Here is an 18,159-nt window from a genome sequence, read left to right as displayed (position 1 = left end):
GAAACACTTGATGTTCGAACAGGTCTTTCTCCATTATCCATTTTAGTTTCCTTTGCATGCCTTTTAGCTGCCGAGAAGGATGTTCCACAAATGTCTGATCCTCCAGAAATAAAGTTTATAACTTGTGCATCCGCTGGAGGGGCTGGAGCTTTCTCTGGGATCCTCTCAGGATCCTGAGTCCTTGACTTCTTTCTCCCCAATAACTCTTTTAGATACCCCTTGCTCAACAAATATCCAATTTCCTTTCTCAATGCAATGCATTCTTCTGTGAGATGCCCAAAATCTTCATGGTATGCACATCATTTTGATTTATCTTTGGTTGCAGCTGGTCTGTCACTTTTCTTGGGCCATCTAGCCTTATCACCTAAATTCTGCATCGCAAGGATTAGTTCATTGTTATCAACAGAAAAACAATATTCAGAAATTGGAGGATAATCCTCATCATCTTCTTCTTGTTCAACAGCATGCACATTCTGGTTATCAGATTTATTGAAGGATCTGAACTTATTGTTCTTGAACGAGGATCCTTGCTTCTCTTGCTTTGAGGATCCTGCTAGCCTCTCCTGGATTCTCTTGTCATCCTCTAGCCGGAAGAACCTGAGTGCCCGGGTTCTTACTTCATCTAAGTTCCTGCATGGTGTCATAACAAGATCATCATAGAACAATGAATCCCTAACTAATCCCATTTTAAAGGCTTCAACAGCCGTGGCTATATCCAAGTTGGGAATGTCTAAGGATTCTTTACTAAATTTGGTAATGTAATCCCTTAATGATTCATTATGACCCTGGGTTATCCTATATAGATCACTAGTTAATCGTTCAAATTTTCTACTACAAGAAATCTGATTATTGAATAAGTTAACTAGATTAGCAAATGAGGTAATAGAGTAAGGGGGAAGACTTAGCAGCCATTTGAGAGCTGATCCAGTAAGAGTGGATCCAAATCCCTTGCATAGGCATGCTTCCTTTAACCTCTCCGGGATTGGATTGATCTCCATCCTCTCCCTGTATTGTGCTATGTGCTCTTCAGGATCCGTCGAACCATCATACAGCTTCATGGTTGGCACATGGAACCTCTTGGGTATCTCAGCATCACAAATTTTTGGTGCAAAACGAGATATCTTATGACTTCCATCTGCAATCTCTGGAATAGGTTTAACCACTCCTAGAACACTTGATATCATATCCTTTAACTTTTGCAATTCTCTGGCCATGGCATGGTTGATACCTGTATCCTACATGAATCCATGGTTAGTTGTAAGAGAATTATTAAGAGTGTTACCTCCCGTCGGGTTCAAATTAGGAACACCAAATGTGAACCCATATTGTTGAGACTCTGGAATGACCGAAGGGCCAGTAGAAGCAATGGTCTGCATCGGAATAAAATCTCCCTGATGGACATCTGAACTTCCTGTTTGCAAACTCCTCAAGGATCCTGGCATCTGGAAGGATCCCTGAAACTGGGATGATCCTGGAACAAAGGAGGATCCTTGAACCTGGGATGATCCTGGAACAAAGGAGGATACTTGAACCTGGGATAATCCTGGAACAAAGGAGGATCCTTGAACCTGGGATGATCCTGGAACAAAGGAGGATCCTTGAACCTGGGATGATCCTGGAACAAAGGAGGATCCTTGAACCTGGGATGATCCCGGAACAAAGGAAGATCCTTGATTCTGCTGCGCTCCTGAGTATCCTCCTGAATTCATGAAGGATTCCATATGCTGAGGATAGGATCCTGTTGGCTGGAAATATGAACCTGATGCCTGAGTCACTATTGTTGATCCGTAGTGCACTCCTTTTGGTCCACCCACATATTGAACATCTGGAACCACTGATGGCTGAGAAGTAATCACCGGAGTATCAAAATTCAAAGATCTGGGCACCAGTGGGGAATGATCCTCTGCCGCTTTCTTTTGTTTCTTGAGATCTCCGATTTCTTTGAGAATCTTTTCATTGGTCTTATCCTGTTGCTGTATATGATCCTTCATCTGCAAAATCAAAGTAAACATGTCACTAGTAGTGGGAGTGTAAGAAGCAGAAGAAGTTGGAGGTTTAGAGAAAATGGGAGTTGGTTTCTTCTCAGCATTTTTCTGAGATCCAGCAGGTGGTGGAGGCAAAGGTGGAATACCCTGAGACGAACTGACCGCAGACATTGCAGTAGAGGTATTCTTCAATGATGAAGCCATGTACTTGTATGCAATGAACCGGAATGATCACCAACAGAAAAACTTCTTAGGAATGAAGCACCAATTGCCCCACGGTGGGCGCCAAACTGTTTTGGTCAAAAATCTAGTGAGGATAATGCAACCAAACTCTTTGTTACGGGGAATGATGCTTGAAATGAAGAACAATAATAAGGATCACTTCGATGTAAATTGCACAAACAACACAATGATTTATACGAGGAAAAAGCCCTTGATCAATGAATGATCTCCGGCATAAAAAACCTTGGGTGATGGAAACTACCGATCACCAAGCTTAAATAAATCAATAAATGTTTACAACTTCGGATAGTGACGAGCTAGGTACAAGGATCACTATAGTTAAGTGTGTAAAAGTGTGTGAAAACTATTAAGTGTTTGCTGAAAGCTTCAAGAATGCTGTTGTACGAGAATGTGTGTAGCTGAAAGTGGCTAAGTGTTCTAAAAATAGCTCGTCACCCCTTTAAAAATAAAAGCTAACTAAGCTAACTAACTATCCGACTTTTGTGCCATGCTCCCACGTTCTCCACAACGTCCATTTCCATTCAAACGTGTGTGAAATACCCGTGGAATATTCCTTAGTAACGTTGCCAAGACCAAGTCAAGCCTATTACTCCTGCAAAACAATACGAAACATAAAAAAAACAACCGTTAGTATGAGGATCCTTAAGGTGATCCATGATCCTGATCCTGAAGGTCTTCTAAGGATCACTATCTGTCACAGAAGTAAGGATCACTATTAGGATAACATGTAAGGATCACTAATTGTTAGAAAATCCTCCCCTAACACCAAGGAAACCAAGATGGATAATGGGGATAGACCCATCCGAACCTCTACTGTCACACAGGAGAAAGTTATAACTTTTGATGAGGATGATCGTGTTGATGTTCAGGATCCTCATCATGATGGTCTTGTTATCACCTTGTTTATATCTAACCATTTTGTTCGTAGGATCTTGATAGATGGAGGAAGCTCAGTAAACATTATTCAACTTGATGTTCTCAAGAAGATGAACATTCCTGAATCGGATATTGTCCCAAGATCCTCAGTTCTTGTGGGATTCAGTGGAGAAACCAAGAACACATTGGGGGACATTAAACTTCCCATCTACATAGAAGGACTTCATTCTTATCAGAAATTTTGTGTTATAGATTGCTTATCTTGTTGTAATGTTATCCTTGGCAGGCCATGGATACATGACATGAAGGCAGTCCCATCTACATATCATCAATGTGTAAAGCTTCCTAGTCCATGGGGTGTGGTGAAGATTGAAAGTGATCAACAAGAAGCCAAGAATTGCTGCACATCATCAACGAAACCAGCCTCAAGACCTAGGGAGCAATAGCAATTAAAGCACCCTCTAAGAGATGTCCTGGAGGCAAGAGAACAGGATGTGAAAGATATCCTTATGGATCATCAGGATCCTGAATCCAAGATCTTCATAGGATCAGGGATCCTCGATAACATTGAACAGGATCTAGTATCCTTCCTAAGGAAGAGAAAAACTACCTTCGCCTGGAGGCATGAAGACATGACAGGTATCCCTAAAGATATAATTACTCATAAACTTGGCATTGACAGGTCATTTAAACCCATACATCAAAAGAGGAGGAAATTCGCACCTGAGAGAAATGCCATTATCCAGGAGGAGGTAGATAAACTGCTCAGAGGAGGTATGATAAGAGAGGTTAAGTATCCAAGGTGGTTAGCCAATGTGGTTGTTGTTCAAAAGAAAAATGGAAAGTGGAGGGTATGTGTCGATTTCACTGATTTAAACAAGGCATGTCCCAAGTTCAAGGCAATGCGACCAGTACCCGCTTTAGGGGCTGACAATTTCATTGTACTGGTTGTATTCAGGATCCTACGTATAATGGTAGACGTACCATACATCCGTTCATAAGGTTTCTAACGTTTTCACGTTAGCTAAGGTTTCGGCATTTTCATGTCGCCCATGTTTGGATAGTCGCCAGTATGGGCCATACTCCAGTTTACACAAGTTTATTTGGCCTTGTCCCCAGTTATTTGGGCTTGTCCCTAGTTTTTTGGGCTTGTCCCTAGTTTGTTGGGCTTGTCCCCAGTTTATTTGGGCTTGTCCCCAGTTATTATTGGTTCATTCCCAATTATTTGGCTTCGTCCCAAGTTTATTTTTCTTACAGGATCTTGGAGCTCTAGAGTTATACAAGTTCTGACAATAAGGATTCTGGATCCTTGAAACTTTACTTTTCACAGTTTGTTTATTCAGTAATAATTTACAAGGATATAGAATCCTAACTTGGATTCTCTGGTATGTTATATTCTAACTTTTTCTAAGTTGCAATAAGGATCATTGATCCACATTTGTAAGAACACTTCAAGTTTTCTGTTAAAAGTTTAACATTATCATCGGATTTCCAATAACTTTCCAGTTGTTTGGCGATGATATCTTTGAAAATAGAAAGCATTCATGAAAAATAAAGAGGGAAGAAACAACAACAAATGTAGCTAAAAAGGTTTAATGTTATTACCCATTCATTATGTATCAAAATCATCTGGCCTGGATTTCACCAGGAAAACCGTGGACCATCCATCCAGGCCGGACAGGGCTATCTAACAGTTAAAGTGTCTATGCAGAAATTAAAGTGCAGGAAGGTTAATAGCGAACGGTGTAGAAGGATTCATTCTCCACAAACAGAAGGATCTTCTTATCTGTAAAGGCACTTGAGGAGTTATCTCTAACTCAATATATTTTGCAATGATCATTATAGCAGGTCTTATCAGTGATGATAGGCAGTGTAACGACTAGATACCAGCAGCAACGGCTAGTCCGCTTCTAACGGAAATATGACAGCTGTGAATCTTTATCACAACTGCCATATTGGGGGCAATTGTTAGGGCATGAATTTAATGCTAAGGATCATCTATCCTGAGACTGGGCATGGATCACGGATCCTTAACGGATTATGTAGGGAGTCTGAGGATCCAGAGTCTGAGGATCCAGGATCCTTAATTGAACTTATAATTTCTAACAATTGTCACGTTTTTAATGTTTATACACAGGTAATGGACGACGTGGGTTTAGTCTTTGCTGGAATCTCGTGGAATATGCTTCATAGGCACGTGCTTGATGGAAAAATAACTGTTTTGGAGAACATGGGTGACCTCCACCTTTTTAGGAAAGTTAGTTACTTGATTTTTTCTATCTTTAAAGGGGAAAACTGCTCATTTTTAGAGATAATTCGAATATAACACCACAAACACAGAATTCTCTGCAAACACTTAGCGAAATACACACACTTACACTAGTAATCCATTGTATTGAGCTTGTTTTCTTCCGAAGTTGTACAAGGATCATTATTGTTTTTGCAATATAGTTGGTGATCAGTAGTTTCCATCACCCGAGGTTTTTTATGTCGGAGATCTCATAAAGATCAAGGGCTTTTTCCTCGTATAAATCTCGGTGTTCATCGTTGATTTCATTTTCTATTCGTTCATACATTTGTTCATTTAACCAAGCATCTAACCTCACAAAAATCAGATTTGGTTACGTTATCCTTGTGTGATTTTTGACCAAAACACTTATGTTAATTTCAGATAACTATTGTTCCATGTTGATTGTTTAAACTCATTTTTATACATATCCTATTATTTAAACTTGCATACTCGCCAATACATTTTGTATTGAACTATACTTTAAACATGTTGCAGGAAATTGATGACGTTGATGATGATGAAATCTAGTAGGGTTGGCTAGATACACACTTAGAATGCTAAATTATGTTGTTGTATTTGCTTCTTGTATTTATTGTTGTATATCGAAACAATTGTTGTATTTTGATTTCAAAAGTTGTACTTGACAGTTATTATCATTGAAATGAAATCGGTTTTGATTAAGTATTGTCGCAAATAGTGTTATGAAGTCTCGAGCGCCATCGGTTGAGGTGTGACAACATATACACATACAACATATAGATTGACACATACATATACACATACAAATACAACATACACTTATACACATACACGTACATGATTGACACATACACATACAAATACAAATACAACACACACACATATACAAATACACACATATATATACACATAAAATACAACATACAAATATACACAAACACATACACACACATATAGGAATAAAACATAGACATAAACACATACAAGCATAAACACATACAAATACAACACACACAAAAACATACAAATACACATACATACATACACATACACTAAAACACACACATACAACATACACACATACATACATATACGTATACATACACATACACATATAGACACATATAACATACACACATACACACATATATACACATATGCATAGAAACACATACATACATACACACATACAGCATACATACATACATACATACATACATACATACATACATACATACATACATACATACATACATACATACATACATACATACATACATACATACATACATACATACATACATACATACATACATACATACATACATACATACATACATACATACATACATACATACATACATACATACATACATACATACATACATACATACATACATACATACATACATACATACATACATACATACATACATACATACATACATACATACATACATACATACATACATACATACATACATACATACATACATACATACATACATACATACATACATACATACATACATACATACATACATACATACATACATACATACATACATACATACATACATACATACATACATACATACATACATACATACATACATACATACATACATACATACATACATACATAAACATACATACATACATACATACATACATACATACATACATACATACATACATACATACATACATACATACATACATACATACATACATACATACAAACATACATACATACATACATACATACATACATACATACAATGCATGCATGCATGCATGCATACATACATGCATACATGCATGCATGCATGCATGCATGCTTGCATACATACATCAATGCATCCATGCATCCATCCATCCATCCATACGTACGTACGTACGTACATACATACATACACACATATCGTATGTTTAGATCTCTCGTTTTCTTTTTTTATATGTGACTAGCTTGTTTTTTATTTAATTTCTAGTTCACTTGCATGAAGATCGGTTTGCTCGATCGGATGGTTCACTAGTAAATGATGTTTAGCTGTAATGATTGCCAAACATTAACTGAAGATCTTGTTTTATGCAATATTAAATGAAGATCTTTGTGTTTCCAACAAGATATGAAGATCTCGGTGTTAGCCGTTATTATCTTCATGAGTAAATGTGAGTTTGCACTGTGAATTATCAGGAATAAATGTAAGTTGTAGTGAAATGAGATTGAAAAGAAAGATAAAACTATTTTATACTAGTTATTATAAAACACCGACATACTAATATATAAAAAAAACTCTAAACTTAAATAAAAAGAGAAATTAGTTTAAATTGATGTAAATAATATTGTAAATAAAGCGGTGTAGGAGACCAGTTTAGAAAAGTAATTATAATAAAAAGAAAATTTTCTATAAACCAGTGTAAATGTTGGTGATATTTTTAAATAATGAGATATTTATAGTTGTAAGTGGCACCAAGACAAGTGGAGGGTTTCCTCGAGGCATGCTCTAGTCAAATGTATATGGTTGGGTTATCATAAAATACTCATTACAATGAGGTTATTTCAACTCCATTACTTCCCCTTTCAGTTAAACATACCAGCTTCCTCGATGAGTTAAGTGTCACTCCACATGGATTGTGGAATAAGTGTGATAAGCGATGACGGAATTGAATGTGGAATTTCAATAACAAGACATTTGTTGTGTTCATTTGCCAGGTCTGGGAATGGGTTTCTATTTCATTGTTTGTGTAGATTGGAGCTGAGTTTGTTAGGTTTCTCGTTTATTGTATTATGGGAGAGCTTTCTCCTTCCGAGGCAGAGAATGTTTTACGGAATATGGTGGTTGTGTAGGAAGAAGATTGTCACACAGAAGGCAAGCTTCTTCTTGGTAAGTCTTCTTCTTCCTACCTCCTACAAGAACAAGACTTTTATTGCCAAAGAGAAAAAAAGGCTTATATTTGGTATTCTTCTTCTTCTTCTTCCATAAAAAACCCATGGATGAAGAAGATGAGAAGAAATGAAATATGCCATGAGGGTTAGCGACCTTTATGTATGAAGGTTTGACGTTTGACGTTTAGATTAATGATCTGAAACCTAAATTCTTATATATATATATATATATATATATATATATATATATATAGGGTAGGGTTTTAGAGTGAACACCAGGTTGAGAGTGAACTGTGTGAACTAATCTGGGCCATTGGATTAAATCATCTAGAGATTTTTAAACAATGGCAAGATTGTAATTATAATGTTGTAACTTCCTATTAAATTAATTGTCAGAAGGGGGGTAGGGATATGGTAAAAAGTGTTTAAAATGTGAGAAGGGTAAGAAGTGTTTTAAACCATTGGATATTTGATCTAATGGTTGAGATCAATAGGGTATCAAAATGTAAATTGTGTTTTAATTAGAAGGACCTTATGTAAAATTGAAGGGCAATAGTGTCTTTTCAAATGTTTCAAATATGGTAACCGTATCCTACACAACCAAAGCCCCCATCATTCTCCTAAAAACCAGCAACTTTCCTTCAAAAGTTGATTATCCGATTTCCTTGACTATTAACCCTTGATAAAACAATATATGAAGATATAACACTATGAACCAGAAAATCAAGATGTCTGTACAGAATATAACACTATTGATTGGGGATAAAACACTATGAATCAGAAAATCAAGATGTCTGTACAGAAATATAACACTATTGATTGGGGATAAAACACTATGAACCAGAAAATCAAGATGTCTGTACAGAATATAACACTATTGATTGGGGATAAAACACTATGAACCAGAAAATTAAGATGTCTGTACAGAATATAACACTATTGATTGGGGATAAAACACTATGAACCAGAAAATCAAGATGTTTGTACAGAATATAACACTATTGATTGAGGATAAAAACACTATGAACCAGAAAATTAAGATGTCTGTAAAGAATATAACACTATTGATTGGGGATAAAACACTATACATCTAAATATCAAAAAAAAAATAACTCTGTTCATGATAAAACACTAAAAACAACAACTTACCCTAAACAATTCAATGTATAAAACACTACATAAACACAAAATCAAAGCATACTAACACCAGAATCGCAGAAGGTTAACAACTGATGCGTAGATGAAAATCTTATTGGATCTTGCAAAAAAATACAAAATTCGAATCAATCCCTAAAAAATCTCATCGTCAGTTTTTTTTTTCAGTTATCTTGGAAATCAATTAATTGATAAGAATGGAAAATTAATAATACACCCTTTTGAATTAATTAAGATAAAGGACACTTGTCATTCCCAAATTATTTCTCACACTTCTCACAAAAGTTGAACTTTGTACAGGATCCTCTACTGTCAGAAGGGTATTTGTGTCTTTTGTAAATTGCATTTATTAAACAATATAATCAAAACCCCTAAAATCTCGCTAGTTTCCGTATATACAAGATACACAGCTGTTAGTGTATACACATGTGTACAGTCTCGCTAGAATTAGTTTATACAAGATACACAGATGTTGATTTATACACTTGTGTACAGTCTCGCTAATTATCAGTTTATACATGATACACAACTGTTAGTATATACAGATGTGTACAATCTTATATACATCTGTGTATTATATTCAGAAATGGTTACATATGTGTATATTAACAACATATACTATATTATGCATATACACGAGTAGATTCATATAAAAATTATGAAATTAATGAAAACGAAACATATCACATGTATGCAAAAATAAATAACTTTATCACATATTAAAAAAAGTTAATGCCCAAAAATAATTACAATTTCAATCTCAGTGAAATTTTTCAATATTTATTGAAAATTATAAAAAGTTAAAAACAATATATTATGATATCTATATATATGGATAATAAAAAAATATTAAGTTGAAATTAAAACAAAATCTATGGATAAAGAAATGATGGAGAAATAATTAAAAATGAGAGAGAGAGAGAGAGAGTTAAGAGAGGAGAAAATTAAGGGATTTTAATTAAACACACTTGGCTAATGTCAATCTTACCCTTTTAATCTAAAAAATGATCAAGGGTCAAGATTTGTTCACTTAGTTCACTCTTAAGAAGTTGTTCACTCTTGAAACTAATCTTATCATATATATATATATATATATATATATATATATATATATATATATATATATATATATATATATATATATATATATATATATATATATATATATATATATATATATATATATATATATATATATATATATATATAGGGTAGGGCTAGATAGAAAACCCTATATATATAAAAAACCCGAGAAAACCCAAGCTCCCGACATTTTTTTTTTTTTGAAAAAAATAACACATGTAATATACATGTTTTTAAGACTTTTGGGCCAAAAAAATCAAAAAAGCGCCGAAGGGATATTTTTAAAAAAAAAACAAGTTTCAGCAATTTTCAGCGAAATTATGGATTTTTTGCTTAACACGTGTTAGGAGCTGAAATTTGTTTATTTTTTTTAAAAAAATCCCTTCGGCGCTTTTTTGTTTTTTTTGGCCCAAAACACTCTAAAACATGTATATTACATGTGTAATTTTTTTCAAAAAAAAAAAAATGTCGGGAGGTTGGGTAAAAATGGCTTCCCATTTGGGTTTCCAGAGTTTTCTAAGAATTTTAGGGTTTTTTATCTAGCATTATCCTATATATATATATATATATATATATATATATATATATATATATATATATATATATTGAAGGATTTGAATGAGAATATTTTTTTTTAAGAATAGAAAGAATACGTTTTAAATCAATAGAAATGCCCCATTTAATTTGTGTAATTAATTTTATTGTAAGGGAATATAGGTAAATTTATAAATTTTATTAATTTATTGTATTCCTCAAAATTTGCTAACTAATTAAATTTGTTACTCTTTTATGAGATATACATTTTCAAGACAACCTAATTTATGGTGAATGAGAATAAATTTTTATAATTGTTGGATATATTATATGTGTAGAGTAAAGTGTAGGATAAATTTTTATAATTGTTGGATATATGTATGATAAGTTTAGATATGTGTAGGATATATGCATGATAAATTTCGATTTGTGTAGGATAAATTTTGCAATAAGTAGTATAAAGTGTTTATGTCTAATTAATGAGAGAGAAAATAATTAAAGTGGGAGTTATAAACTATTTTTTTACCAATATGCCCTTTATTCTTTTTCTTCTCACATTAGTTTTTTTTTCTCAGATGATCCTTCCCTGTATACTTGATTAGAAGGTTTTACTTGCAGTATCAATAGTAAAAGCGTCATATATATAATCATTTCTTTCTAAAGCGTTTTGCATTTGTTTCACTGGGGAATTCCTCATCTGTTGTGTGTCTGCCAGATTCACATTTGTTGTCAGCGGGATTAACATTTGTTAGTAGCCGGATTCATTTTTGTTGTTATAACTCCTATGCGGACGTTCTGTGTAGAGCACCAAATTCTATGCACAAGAAGAACAAACAAGAAAATAGGTAAAGCTATGAAGGGGAAGGGGAAGGGGAAGGTATTGGGTTCAAGTCCCACAGACGACAGGGGATTAAAGAAATTAGCCGTTAAAAAAGGAAAAGCTATGAAGGGGGAAAGTTTTACTTTTAGTATCAAACTTGGAAGCATCAAGAAGCTAATGTGTATTTGTAATTTGTGTCATCATTGACTTACCTACTTTTACTTTATGTGGCATATATTGTAGTTTATTTTATGAAGAATATCGTGTATTTTTTTTGTCATCTTATCATGATAAAAATGATATAAGCTGTATATATAATATTTCTTTTGTTATCACAGTTTTTATAATATCTTAATGATTATAAAATATGAAATGATGAGTGTGAAAATTGATAGAAGAATAACAATAAATTGTTATCTTTGATAAAACAGTTTACTCTTAGCGTTGTAAAAAATGCATAAAAATAAAGTTGTATATTTGCGCCAATGGAAATTGTCATGTTTGATAAAACGATTTATTTTGTAGCTTGAAAAAAATGTATTAAAATAAAGTGGTACATTTGCACTGGTGTAAGTTGTTATGTTTAAGAAAACAGTTTATTCCATGGTGCTATAAAAATGTATTAAAAGAAAACGGTTTGTGTTCATCGCTGTATATAGTAAAACCTATATAAATTAATATTCGATAAATTAATAATCTAGATAAAATTAATAATTTTTTCATCCCAACTTGGGACATAATACAAAATTAGACCCCAATCAATAAAATAATATGATAATAATTTTTTTGAAATCACAATGTATATGTATATATTGGTCCCAACGAAAATATAAATTATAATTACTAAAACATTCTGTATTTGTGATATCATTGACTTACCTACTTTCTACTTTTTGTGGCATATATTGTAGTTTATTTTATGAAGAATATCGTGTATTTTTTTTTTGTCATCTTATCATGACAAAAATGATATAAGATGTATATATAATATTTCTTTTGTTCTCACAGTTTTTTTATAATATCTTAATGATTATCAAAAATGAAATGATGAGTGTGAAAAATGATAGAAGAATAACAATAAGTTATTATGTTTGATAAAACACTTTACTCTTATCATTATAAAAGATGTATAAAAATATAGTTGTATATTTGCGCGAATGGAAATTGTTATGTTTGATAAAACGATTTATCTTGTAGCTTGTATAAAATGTATTAAAATAAAGTGGTACATTTGCACTAGTGTAAGTTATGTTTAATAAAACGGTTTATTCTGTGGTGCTATAAAAATGTGTTAAAATAAAACAGTTTGGGTTCATCGTTGTATATAGTAAAACTTATATAAATTAATATTCGATAAATTAATAACCTCGATAAAATTAATAATTTATTTCGTCCTAATTTGGGACTAATACAAAATTGGACCCCAATCAATAAAATAATATGATAATAACTTTTTTGAAATCATAGTGTATATGTATATATTGGTTTCAACAAAAGCATAAATTATAATTACTAAAAGATTTCAAGTTCTAAGATTGTCTAGTAAAAGATGAATCTATAATGACTTGTTTTTTTTTATTGAACTTCAAATTTATATTGAGTTTATCTTCGAATCTCCTCATTGCACTTAAGAGATGGAGCATTGTCTTCTGTTGTTGCATCAGAAAGTCGTGAATAGTTGTTGCTATTTGCAATGCTTCTTTAAATTAATTAATAAATTATTAATTTATTGATAAAATAATATCTTGCCAAATTATTAAAATATCTCACTCGCAACATTATTAATTTATAGAGGTTTTACAAGATTGTTATTTTTTACAACACTTTTTATTTCTAAGCGTTGTAAAAGATGTATAAAAATAGTGAATTTAATCATAACTATTGTTTTAAGCTTTTAAATAAAACAGTTCATAGCAAACATCCTAGGCAATTTTTGTTTATAACGATGTTTTTGTTTTTTTACTGGTTTTATATTGAAACGCTTTAGTCAAAATTTTCGACCATTGTAATGATGTTTTTATACTAGTGAGTGGTCTATTTTTATTGAGAAGTATATAAATCAAACTGATTAATATAAAATTACTAACAGACTACTATTTTTTAATAGGAACAGACTACTAGTCTATTGCCATTGTCTATTACAATGGAAGTGCAGATGTCCCCTTCGATCCTAACCGGCCCCATTATCTGAAGGTAATTTGGAAACTTTAACCCCATTTTTCGTAGCTAATTTGGAAACTTCTGTTGGGCAATTAAAACGTACTATTGGAATATGGTTTTATGTGTAGCTATGAACAAACCAAACAAACAAAAATATCAAAAGAAAAAAAAATGATAGTGTGGTAATCTCAACCTTCTTTCTTCACATTTGAAAATGGACTCTTATTTAATCCAACCACAACATCTTTTTTTAATATGGATATATCAAAAGATAAAATGTTGTGATATCCAATAATTGATGTGCCAGGATGATTACCAAAATATGACTTTTGTGCTCGAATTATAGGCATACACTTTATTTATATTTAACTTTTTTTTTTAAAAAGAGGCTTCCACTTATAGAAAGTTGATTGAAATTGCCCACGAAAGCCTTGAAAATAGGATCAAGTGATCCCAGCAAAGCTAACTTTTGATCACTGAATGGTAGGTCTAGGGTTTAAGAATTCGTGTATCATGTTCGAGCTCGAAAAAACATGTCCTTAAGCCTTAACGAAATTGGTTATTGAGCTCACTAAAAGTCTAAACCTAATGCCAATGTGCTAATAGCTAATCTAAATCATAAGAATAGTTTTGTAAGTGGATCTATGTTGGTGTTTTTACGGGTATACCTTACTAAAAAAATATTTAACATATAAAATATCAGGGTTTTTTTTCATAAAATAACATGCCTTCGAAATACCCCGGCCCGGCCAAGGTCTATGTGCTTTGTCTATATGTGTGTATCGATATTGAGTGCCTACTACACATAGTTTTATTTGCATATCAAATATTTTGTTTTTTATTAGAAGTTCATTGTTTTTGCTCCCTTTTACGAAGCTGCCAAGTATTTCCATTTTCCAATGACTAAGGTGCCCATCTAATCATATTGAAAGATGTCTATTATCATTGAAAGTGGATTTGTATCTTTGTCCAGATGCTACTTTTATTGAGGTATATCTTTTATTTTATACTACTGTATACGTTGGTTAGATAGCTATTATAATGATGAAAACCATCCAGATTATAATTCGTGATACTAATTAGTTGATAATCGTATAACTCCGTTTTACAATTCCATATAAAGATATCAGCTTAGTGTCAAAATTCTAAAAAAAAAAAAAAAAAAAAACAAGTATTTGCTACGGATTTATGCTACCGATAAAAACACGGTAGCAAAAATTAACTATGTAATAGCTATGGATACTTTTTCCTACGAATTTGCTACAAATATTCCGTCGCAAACAAACTCCATAGCAAAAATTTGTAGTAAAATTGAGAAAAAAATATATCCAAATAAAACTTTAAAATATTCTGTAGCAAACTTTTGAAAATAAATATTTAAAAATAATGTAATAAAATCAATAACAAAATGGGTAGCAAGATCGAGAAAATAAACTGTTAAAAGAACTTGAAAAAAATCCCTAGCAAAATCCATAGCAAGCTTAATGTAATAAAATTGGCAGCAAACTCCGTAAAAAAATTAAGAAATGATTATTAAAAATCAATAAATGTATAGTAACCAAATCTATAGCAAAATTCATAACAAAATTTAGATTTTTTATTTTTGAAAGGTGAATTTCATTACCAAACGCGAACACCTACCACTCTCCAAGGCGGAGAGAAGAAGGCCGCAAAACACATTACAAAAACATCACATTAGACCAACCTTTCCAATTGATGCAGCGCGTGAAACGAAAAAATGAAGATTACACGTTGATTCTACGAATACCCGTGTAGCTCTTCCCCAACCCCCAAGATTCCACCCAAAAGGCACGGAATTTGAAGTGAAAAATCAGTTTTCTCAAAATTCAATTCTGAACTTTTCATTAGCTTTAGCAACATATAAATAAAGACTGAAATTCGAAACGGGCCTAAAAAAGATAACGGGCCAAACACACGGCCTAAAACAAAAAGCCCAAAATAGTTCAAAAAACATAAAACTGCAAATAAGTAATAGAAATAAGCGTTTTTTGGGCCGGACGATGACCCAAACCGCCGTGGGCAGTTTGCAGCAAGTTGGAGCTCGTTCTCGCCTTCGAATCGCCTGGTCGCACGTCCCAAACGGACCCTCGTAGCCCAAGTTAGAGCCATTTTAGTGAAGGCCCTTTTCTTAAAGTAAACGGACCGTCTTCAACCTATTTGCCAACACCTTTGAAATAACCTTGCTAATCACCCCAATTAAAGTAATCGGCCGATAGTCGCCAAGAGATGTTGGGTCTTTGATCTTAGGGATCAGAGTAATAAAAGAAGACCCCACGCCTTTGTTAATGCGACCGTGATAAAAAAAAAACTCTTGCATCACATCCGTAAAATCACTTGCAAAACAACTCCAAAAATTCTTTATAAAGTGAAAATTAAAGCCATCAGGCCCCGGGGCCTTATCATCGCCACACTCAAAAACCGCATTTTTGATTTCTTCAGGAGTGAATCTACTAGAGAGGAAAACCACTTCGTCTTCTGATAATGTCTTCAACCCATAACAATCCAGCCTCGGTCTTGTAGGCATATCTTCCACAAACTTAGATCGAAAAAAATCGAAAACTGCTTTTTTCACTTCCTTTGGTTTCGACTTCCACCTCCCATCACTAAAAATACCCGGGATGAAATTGGATGCGCGTCTCTTGTTAATCAAACCATGGAAGAATTTGCTATTGGCATCCCCGTCTTTAGCCCATTTATTGCGTGCGCGTTGCTTGAGATCTTTACTACGAAAAAATCCAATTGTGACAACCGTTTCTTCCCTTCCTCCCATGTCCATACCTCCTCCTCCTCTAAGTCCCTAACCTCCAAAGTTTTCTCTATAGAAAGCATCTCCTGAACCAGGACCGATTCCTCCTGTTTTTCCATCGCATTAACTTCATTTCTCCATGTAGTAATAGCCTGACGCATACATCTGAACTTATGCATTAAGCGAACATCTGACGGACCTACAAAAGAGAACTCCCCATTCGCCTTCAGAACAACCAACTTAAAATCCTTTCGATCCAACCAAGAGTTAAAGAAACGGAAAGGTTTTGGGCCAAAGTTACTCGAGAACGTATGCAGGAGGACCGGATTGTGGTCAGATTTTCCCCTAGGCAAAATCTTATAAACTGTAGTAGGCCATTTGTTTACGAAATCCTCGCACACAAAAAACCTATCAATCCTACTAAGTTTGTTACCCACCGCATAAGTGAACTTTCCACTCTTCAACCCAAACTCTACAAGACCCGCCTCAGAAATAAAACGAATAAAATCATTCGCGGCAGCAGCGTTAAATCTGGAATTTCTCCTTTCTTCAATACACCGAACCGAATTAAAGTCTCCACCCAATATCCATAACCCCTCATTCGAAGATATAACCCTTACTAAAGTATCCCATAAGCGCCTTTTCTCAGTAGATTTTTGCGGTGCATAAATATTTAAGACATTAACAATCTCCCCACTACCCTTCAAAGTACCGGAAATCAACAAAAAGAATCTATCTTTAATCACCGAAGAGAAGTCAAAAAAATTACAGTCCCACATAGTGAAGAGACCACCTGATCTCCCTGTAGGATCCACTACTTCAAATCCAAAATCACCCCTTCCCCAAAACGATTCCAGAACCTTGTCCTCAATACCCATACAAAGTGATTCTTGAATGAGCATAAAATTAATCTCATGCTCTTTCCGAAGATTCCTACACCACCCTGCCTTACCTTCCACCCCCATCCCTCGCACATTTAAAGATAGTAAATTCATCAATTCACCCCTTGAAATCCTTCATCCTCCACCAAATTACATACCTGTCGTTTAAAGTGCTTCAAATTCTGAGCTCCTAAAACATTTCCCAACTGAATCGTCTCGGTCGCTTCCTTCTGAACAGCTTCGGTGTGAGTATCAAACTCAACATTAGAATCGGGAGAGCTTGTAAGGTCCCTAACAGTCACGGCAATGTCACTATTCCCAGAGTTCTCTTGAGTACACCGTTTATTCAGATCAGGGGTTAAGAAAGTGTTTGGGCTTCCTTCCACCTCTTCTCTATTACTAACATTAGTAGGCCCCACAGATAAAATCCCAATAAATCTATCAATGTCAAAAGGATCCGTCTCACTTCTGGCCCTTTTTTTCGGTCTTTCCTGCT

At 33.8% G+C, this 18,159-nt stretch overlaps 1 protein-coding gene across 1 annotated transcript; it reads right to left on the bottom strand.

The window, feature by feature from the left end:
- Positions 1-16,682: 16,682 nt before the first annotated feature.
- LOC110880685 lies at positions 16,683-17,747 on the bottom strand. The gene has a single exon (XM_022129161.1). It carries the CDS (start codon positions 17,745-17,747, stop codon positions 16,683-16,685), a length of 1,065 nt encoding a protein of 354 aa, XP_021984853.1.
- Between the last annotated feature and the right edge of the window lie 412 nt (positions 17,748-18,159).

This window comes from Helianthus annuus, chromosome 2, assembly GCF_002127325.2.
Source record: "Helianthus annuus cultivar XRQ/B chromosome 2, HanXRQr2.0-SUNRISE, whole genome shotgun sequence".
NCBI classification, from domain to species: domain Eukaryota; kingdom Viridiplantae; phylum Streptophyta; class Magnoliopsida; order Asterales; family Asteraceae; genus Helianthus; species Helianthus annuus.
Note: the sequence above shows the minus strand (reverse complement) of the source record. Positions and strands in the feature narration are given on the sequence as shown.